The 8,040-nt window shown below is 46.6% G+C and overlaps 1 protein-coding gene across 1 annotated transcript; it reads right to left on the bottom strand.

Annotated features, from left to right (window-relative positions):
- Positions 1-809: 809 nt before the first annotated feature.
- CRYBA2 (crystallin beta A2) lies at positions 810-6,979 on the bottom strand. Its single transcript, XM_078683511.1, has 4 exons — positions 6,797-6,979; positions 4,870-5,011; positions 1,832-1,974; positions 810-1,058 (listed from the first exon to the last, which is right to left on the bottom strand). The coding sequence occupies exons 1-4, from the start codon at positions 6,952-6,954 to the stop codon at positions 911-913; spliced, it is 591 nt and encodes a 196-aa protein (XP_078539637.1). The 5' UTR covers positions 6,955-6,979; the 3' UTR covers positions 810-910.
- Between the last annotated feature and the right edge of the window lie 1,061 nt (positions 6,980-8,040).

The raw sequence follows: 8,040 nt of genomic DNA, 5'->3' as shown, positions 1-8,040 counted from the left end.
CAAACCAGACAGCTGTGTTGCCTTGTAGTCTGCGACCTAAATATACCCTCCAATCGTTAATTATAGTAAGCATGTGATTATTCTGTATTAAAATGTTATTATTACCAAAAATTTACCATATCTTAGCTTAATTTGTTTTTGATTGTTAATGTGTGTGTAGGTTGCGGACGTTTGCTGAAGGGCAGTGCTTAATTTGAGTCTGTAGTTGCCGGTGTGTAGTTACCGGCATTCATTTTTGGGGACCAGCACTTTTTTTCCTGATCAGACATTTATTGAGAGCATGAGAGGGAAAAACACACGAAAATGGGAACGATGGAGGAAGAGAAAGGCGGGAAACCATCACAAAAGGAGAAAGCAGGAACCTGCAAGAGTGGGATAAAGGGGCAGGGAGTTGAAGAGGCATGAGCTGTATCTATGCTACCTAGCACTGGTATTTGGAGAGCCTGGGTTTAATTGCACTGGTAACCGGCTTCTGAGCAGAGCATTTGGTACTGCCGCTCATTCTTTTAGAAATGAAGACCTCCTGCAGAGACAAGTCATGCACTATTCTATGAGGTATCATGACTGTTGCTGATGTAACATCCCTGCAGTTGAAGGTTGACATGAGGGTTTGGATGGAGAGAGGTCAGCTGGGTACCAGGCTCGTCCTTGTGAAGGCTGTGGTGCGGCTCTGTGTTATCCTGTGAGAATAATCTGTAAGACACCCAGCTCCTGACCTCATTACTACATAAAGACACTGGAGGGAGGGTGGGGTACGTGAAGCGCTGCCTCAGTACAGGGTGACACAAAAAGTGGAGCGAGGGCGTACGTTTGTTCAAATAAATCCTTTATTAGTTACTATAAGTTACACGTCAGTATCTCACTTCAAGGGTCGAGTAGAAGCCTGGGAGCCGGTGACCAGGAGCAGATCTTAATGCTGGATCCTGCGGATGGACTGGATCTGGTTGGTGTGGGCCTGGGTGCTGTACTCGCTGTAGTTCCGGTACTCCCCGTTGTGCTTGTCGCGCTCCAGCACGTACTGGTACCCTCTGTAGCCAGGGTACTGGTAGGCCACCCAGCTGCAAACGTTGGGATAGGGCAACAAAGAGCATACAGCAAATCAGTCCACATATATTTAGTGTCAAAAATGCTATCACCATTACTTCCTGCCAGTAGCTCTGGCTGTAAATACTGCTTCCTGTATCCAACTTAGCCAAAACATGTCATTTACTACCTCATTGATGACTTCACTTCCTGTCTTTTGCGATCTAGGTAATCAGCGCCCTGGAGACCTTTTATCACTTTCTGCATTCATACATATCCCTCAGCCTCTTGACTCAAAGATGTAGTTGAGTGTTCAATGGTGGTCCCAGTAAGGTGAATAGAGATTGAGCACTTTTTTAGAGGGTGATATAGGTTTGAAAAGTGGATGACCCCATTAAAGTCTAAGAAGGAATGTTGCTGGGCGGTTGAATACAAGTAAAAAGAGGGGGACACCCTCACAATGCTGGTGAGTTGAAAGGTTTGTCTACATTGGTCTAGGCAAGTTATGTCCTGCCACAACTATTATTTTACTTCCTGAGCTTAGTATTACATTGTTGTCATTTTGTCCATTCTCGATCACCCTTCTACACTATATCTAGTTTAAATTGAAGTTTCTGAGTCCTTGAATATGAGTACTAGAGTCTCAGATCTATCAAATACATCAAATCTTAGCACGCAAAAAGCAATAAATCCAGTCTTTTAAGGGCTTTAAAAATATTTGTTGTGATCCCAAAGATTGTCAATATAATACCATTGCTCTTTGGATCCATGCCCTCTCCAGCCCGCTCCACCAGCCGGCATCGCTTACCTGCCAGAGTTCACTTTGATAGACGCCACCTCCTTGTTGCACCAGCCCATGGCCTGCAGAGACGGGAAGTCATCGCAGAGCTCAAACTTGCGCCCCTGGAAGTTCTCGCCTTCGTGGAGGGTCACCTTGCTGTCACTGTGGTTCTGTTCCAAAAAAAGAGAAGGGATCAGCAACTGTGATCTCAGCTCTGGGCAGTGGGTCCTCTGCCTCTCCAGCAGCAGATGGGCATCTCACATGGGCACAAAGTACACACAACAAACACTTGGATGGTAGGCGAGTCTAAGGGCACATGCTGTGTTTATTGTTTGATCCTGGAGGATGTGTCCTTCTTAGAGCTCGTTGACTGTGTTGGTTTGTTGACAGTGGGTGTTGCCAGGAACTCAAAATTGTCAAAGTTCATACTTTTCATAGTCTTTGAAGTTTACAGCGTCGACAGAAGATCATTTTATCTTAAAAACATTTAGCAAGATATGTCTCCCACTAAAAGGGTCAATTTGGGGTGTTTTTATCCCGAAAATTTTATTTTAGGTGAAATTTTCTTCCACTATTTAATTTGAAATCTGTTAGCTTAATGACCTTTGTGAAGATTGTCAAGTTTAAAAAAACGCCCGGAAGTGGTGTAGAAAAACCTTTTCAACACTACAATAACGCTAGGACATTTTTTGTTGACCCTTAGAATAGGTGAATGTATAAGTAAATGAATGAATAAAACTTAATACATGAATAAATGTGTGAATGCATCACTCAACTAGTTAAATAAAATAGCTGTGTAAGCTGAATCACCTCAATGTAATATATTGTTGGAGGGGAGGGGCAGGTAAGATTCAGAAGCATCACCATAGTTTTGCTGGGTCTTGATGCTGGTGGTTATAGGTACCTCGTTCCTTAGTGGGAGGCCTTGGGCTGTGAGGCTCATTTATACTTTCGAGTGGCAGCTTGTTTGAGGGTTATAATGCCGGAGGCTTCCTCGAAAGAAGTGATTTACCTTATTGCTGATGCATTTGGCATTCTTTGCCTGAGTGGTTTTGTGTAGCAGGTAAGAGACTTAGATGGTGATTTGGGTATCCACAAGGGAGCAAGTTTGATGATTTCAGTGTCTGGGACATCAGGGTCTAGGGGGTCTTTCTGGCTGATAACCTGATTGTGATATACTTCACCTCGTGAACGAAGGGGACAAGAATATTTTCACGACGAAGTGGAGCGAGTTGGTATCATTGAAACTGGAATTGATGGAACTACTGTCTACCGTTGGGTGCTGCTCTGTGTGGTGAAAGGGATCTGGAGTTCCACGGAGTTTGTTTGCAACTCCGTGGACCTCCGCGTAGCCCGGCTACGCCAACTACACCCAGGGTTAGAAACATGTCATTATTCTATGAGGTGACTATAGGCTTACAGCCTTGCTTCTGGGAGTGGCCATCGATGAGTGGCGGCGGTTGAAAAGATAGTACCAGCCTGATTTAGATCTAGGCAGACGGGTTACTCTGTCACAACGGTGACGGTGATCCCGTCTGCTGAAATAGAAATCCCAAAGGATATAATGGGATTTATATTTTGGTGGACGGAATATCCGTCACCATTGTGACAGAGTGACCCGTCTGCCAAGGTCTAAATCAGGCCCTCTGTGTCTTCTGAGATGGATTTGAGAGCATTCTCTCAGATGTCTTCTTTTTATCTTGGTGTGAAACTCCAATATTGTGAATAAAGATGCAGTTAGCGTCAAGGTCAGCATGGAGATGGGACTCAACAATTTGTAAGAATCTGGGATGTGGTGGGTGCAATCCCTTAACTCCCCATGCTGTGTAGGTAGCCTTGTAATCCTGTCCTTTGATGGCTCTCTGTCCCTCTCCGTCAGATGTTCCCCAGTGGCCTCAAGGTCCTTGAGCCCAGATGGAGGAGCTGTTCTATTTTCTTTTTCTTGCTGCATCCACAGACCACTGACTTTGGTGGACTGGACTTCACCAAGTAGGTATCCCCCCCCCCAACCGATGTGTTTTGAGCGGACAGCTGGGATTCAACTGCTGTCAGGCCGTAAAAACTGGGTTTACAGACCTCGCAATGATGTTTTAAAGTTTGCTGAGGTGATTGGTGACCTTTGTAAGTTTGGAGGGGGGGATTTTTAAGAATAGAAAGCTTGGTGGTGTTCTGTAGAGGTAGCTTCTGATAGAGGCAGGAAGTTGGTGATGGTTGGTCCTAGGGGACAGCAGCACTGCAGACTGTTCTGAGTGTTTGTTATGGTATGGCAGACAGTGATATGACGTAACAGGTGGTATCGCAGCTGAGAGTGGCGCTTCATATTGGGTTGGTTTTTTGTTGTCAGGTGCTGAGTACTTTCGATGTACTATGTGTGCGTGAAAAGGTCAGCTGCTGGTGATTGCCCTGTATACTATATTATGGTGGTTCATGGTGATTGATTGAATGACTACTATGTGAGACAGGTGGTAGGAACTGTTATGAGTGTGTATTGTAGCTTACATGGAAAATATATGATGAATTTTTCTGTGAATTTACCTTTTTCTACTTAAATTGCCACAATTGTCATGCAAATGTGGGGTAGACGTAAAATGTGCAACTTTGCTAATTTTTCAGAAAACTTCAGGAAGGATGTATGAAAAATACGTTTTGTGAACATATACATTGTAAATTCAATGTAATTTGGATAAAAGGTGGTGACGAGTGATTATGATCGCCTGCCGAAACGTGGCGATGGTTCTGAGTGTGTAACTGGGGGGATTGCATGCAGCGATGACTGTTCGCAGTGTGGTTTATGACATGGGGGGTATGCGGTCTGTGCGTTAAAGGTGGCTGGGGTGGCTGTTGGGGATGCTTGTTCAACATCTGTCATAGGATGGTTGTAAGTCCTGAGTGTCTGCAGTAGGTCTTCTTGGTTGGCAGTTGGAATGTAATGTGACGTGTCAGCTGACAGTGGGCATTCTAGGCTGATTCTGGCTTGCATGTGCCTTGGTTGGGCTAGCCTGGCTAGGGTTCCACGAACGAGGCCACATGGGGCTTTATACACAGACAGACAGACAGCCACTTACCGCACATTTGACAGGCCGGAAGGAGAGGAGGTGCTCGGTCCTGTATCCGCTGTTGCCGCTCCAGGCCTCCCACCGAGGGTAGTCCCCCTTCTCTAGGATAAACTGCTGCCCCTGGAACTCTGGATACTCGAACCCAAGCCATCTATTGAAGGAAGACAGGAGATGTGTTAGTCACGTGACCCGGGGCACAGGCTTTTCCCTTTATCCGATCCGAGCGGTGACACACCCCTAACACTGTCTCATCCCAGGTACCTGTGAGAGCTCCCATCTCCCTGCACCCACCAGTGCCCTCAACAGGCCTCTCACTGGGCCCTCCTCAGCGGGCTCTGTCTCAACCCAGGTACCTGTGAGAGCTCTCCAGTTCTTCCTGCTCCCCCCAGTGCCCTCAACAGAGCTCTTAGAGGCCCTCAGGGACTCTGTCTCAACTCAGGTATATGAGAGACATCTCCTGTTCTCCCTGCGCCCTCAACAGGCCTCTCACTGGGCCCTCCTCAGCGGGCTCTGTCTAAATACAGGTACTTTCGGCTACTTTTTGGTTGGCTGTGGGCTCTGCCTACTTCACTATTTACAGATATATGCTATCCTGGCCACTTTCAAGACATTTGTAAATAGAAAATGTGTCTGGGACACTAGTTGCCAGTGAATGCACCTCCCTCCCCCACACACACATTAGTTGTCAGTGAATGCACCTCCCTCCCCCACACACACATTAGTTGTCAGTGAATGCCCCTCACTCCCCCACACACATACACATTAGTTGTCAGTGAATGCCCCTCCCTCCCCCACACACATACACATTAGTTGTCAGTGAATGCCCCTCCCTCCCCCACACATACACATTAGTTGTCAGTGAATGCACCTCCCTCCCCCACACACACATTAGTTGTCAGTGAATGCACCTCCCTCCCCCACACACACATTAGTTGTCAGTGAATGCCCCTCACTCCCCCACACACATACACATTAGTTGTCAGTGAATGCCCCTCCCTCCCCCACACACATACACATTAGTTGTCAGTGAATGCCCCTCCCTCCCCCACACATACACATTAGTTGTCAGTGAATGCCCCTCCCTCCCCCACACATACACATTAGTTGTCAGTGAATGCCCCTCCCTCCCCCACACACACACATTAGTTGCCAGTGAATGCCGCCCCCTCCCCCCCACACACACATTAGTTGTCAGTGAATGCCCCTCACTCCCCCACACACATACACATTAGTTGTCAGTGAATGCCCCTCCCTCCCCCACACATACACATTAGTTGTCAGTGAATGCCCCTCCCTCCCCCACACATACACATTAGTTGCCAGTGAATGCCGCCCCCTCCCCCCCACACACACATTAGTTGTCAGTGAATGCCCCTCCCTCCCCCACACATACACATTAGTTGTCAGTGAATGCCCCTCCCTCCCCCACACATACACATTAGTTGTCAGTGAATGCCCCTCCCTCCCCCACACATACACATTAGTTGCCAGTGAATGCCGCCCCCTCCCCCCCACACACACATTAGTTGCCAGTGAATGCCGCCCCCTCCCCCCCACACACACATTAGTTGTCAGTGAATGCCCCTCACTCCCCCACACACACACACACACATTAGTTGTCAGTGTGCAGTTTTAGAGGCCTCGTTTGTTTGATGGATGAATGATAGGTCACTATAAACACTGTTCCCAAGATGAAAACTTTTCCGCGAGCATTGAAGGTAGACCATATTTGGATCGAAGTTAGCGGGAGGTGTTGATTTGTGACTGCTCAGGACCGCTCTTTTATCTCCACTAAGTCACTTGTATGTGTGTTCTGAAGTTACTCAAACATGTAACATGTTTATGTACACACATGCACGCATGCACGCAGGCGCACAAACATATATATATACACGTATGCTCTATGACCAGCACAGCTCATCCTAGCGTCACTTACGGGCCGTTCTCCACCTTGACCGAGCGGATCTTGCGGAAGCCCCTCTCCAGGATGTTGGGGCACTCGATCATGAACTCGCACCGCTTGCCCTGGAAGTTCTCCTCCTCCCAGATGGTCACCTTCCACTGGCCCAGGGTCTCCATGTGTTGGCTGGTCATTGGTATCTCAGTCCGAGGTTCTAAACTGGCAAGGATATAAAAAGGCTTAATTCTAGGATTAACTTTCCTATGAGCTCTCACATTCTTAGCAGGTGAGAAAACATGCATGTGTGCAAGGCTCCTTGACCAGGTGAAGGGCTGAGAGCCGAAACGTGTCGGCCGTTAGCCGATGAAGCCAACACAAAGCGACTGAGAGTGGTTTGTTTTTGTTGATATTTGGAGAAACATTGTGGATTGAGTATGTAAGGGCACGCTAGCTCTACCGCATTCCGCTGCAACACATGGATAGGAGGCAGTTTGGGATTTGCGTGGAGAATGCCCTATCAAAGCACATACAGCCAGATTCATCAAACTAATATCGGCTCCTTTGCGAGCGCTGTTTTTGCATTTGGGATTCATCATCCCAAATGCAAAAATCGCAATTCTAGAAATCGCTAAAATGCGATTAATTGCATTTAAGGAATCTCAATGTGAGATTCCTTAAATGCAATTCATGAACCATTTTAAAATTGCGAATTCGCAATCTGGGGCCGCTATTTACCGCGAAGTCTAACTACGTGGTAAATAGCAAAAACTTTGAAAAATGCACTAAAGTGCATTTTTAAAGTTTCATGTTGCGCACACACATGCCCTAAGTGCATGCGTGTGCGCAACATATGTGCACACATCAATTTGAGGGGTGCAACAGGGTGTCATTTGGACACCCCTGCACCCTTGAAATCGCAATCTCAATTTGCGAATTGCTAATTGCGATTAGCAAATTGAGATGGTCTTCCCATTCATTCCTATGGGCCTCTAGGCCCATAGGAATGAATGGGGAGATATTTCTTAATTGCGACTCGCAATTTTCGAGTCACATTTAAAGTATTATTTGAAATTGCTATTTTTTAGGTGATTGCTTGATGAATAGCATTTTCCTATTCCTTAATTTTTCGCTATTAAGGAATAGCAAAATGTGTTCTTGATGAATCTGGGGGATAGACAACAGATCCATCATTGGAAAGGAAACTTTGCGGTCATCAAGGAGTTGACTTCACCGGTCGCCACAATTCTCTGCATCCCCCCTCACAAGAGCGATGTGACAAC

Source organism: Lissotriton helveticus, chromosome 3_1 (genome assembly GCF_964261635.1).
Source record: "Lissotriton helveticus chromosome 3_1, aLisHel1.1, whole genome shotgun sequence".
In the NCBI taxonomy this organism is placed as follows: Eukaryota; Metazoa; Chordata; class Amphibia; order Caudata; family Salamandridae; genus Lissotriton; species Lissotriton helveticus.
The sequence above is the reverse complement of the archived record's forward strand: the minus strand, read 5'-3'. Positions and strand labels throughout refer to the sequence as shown.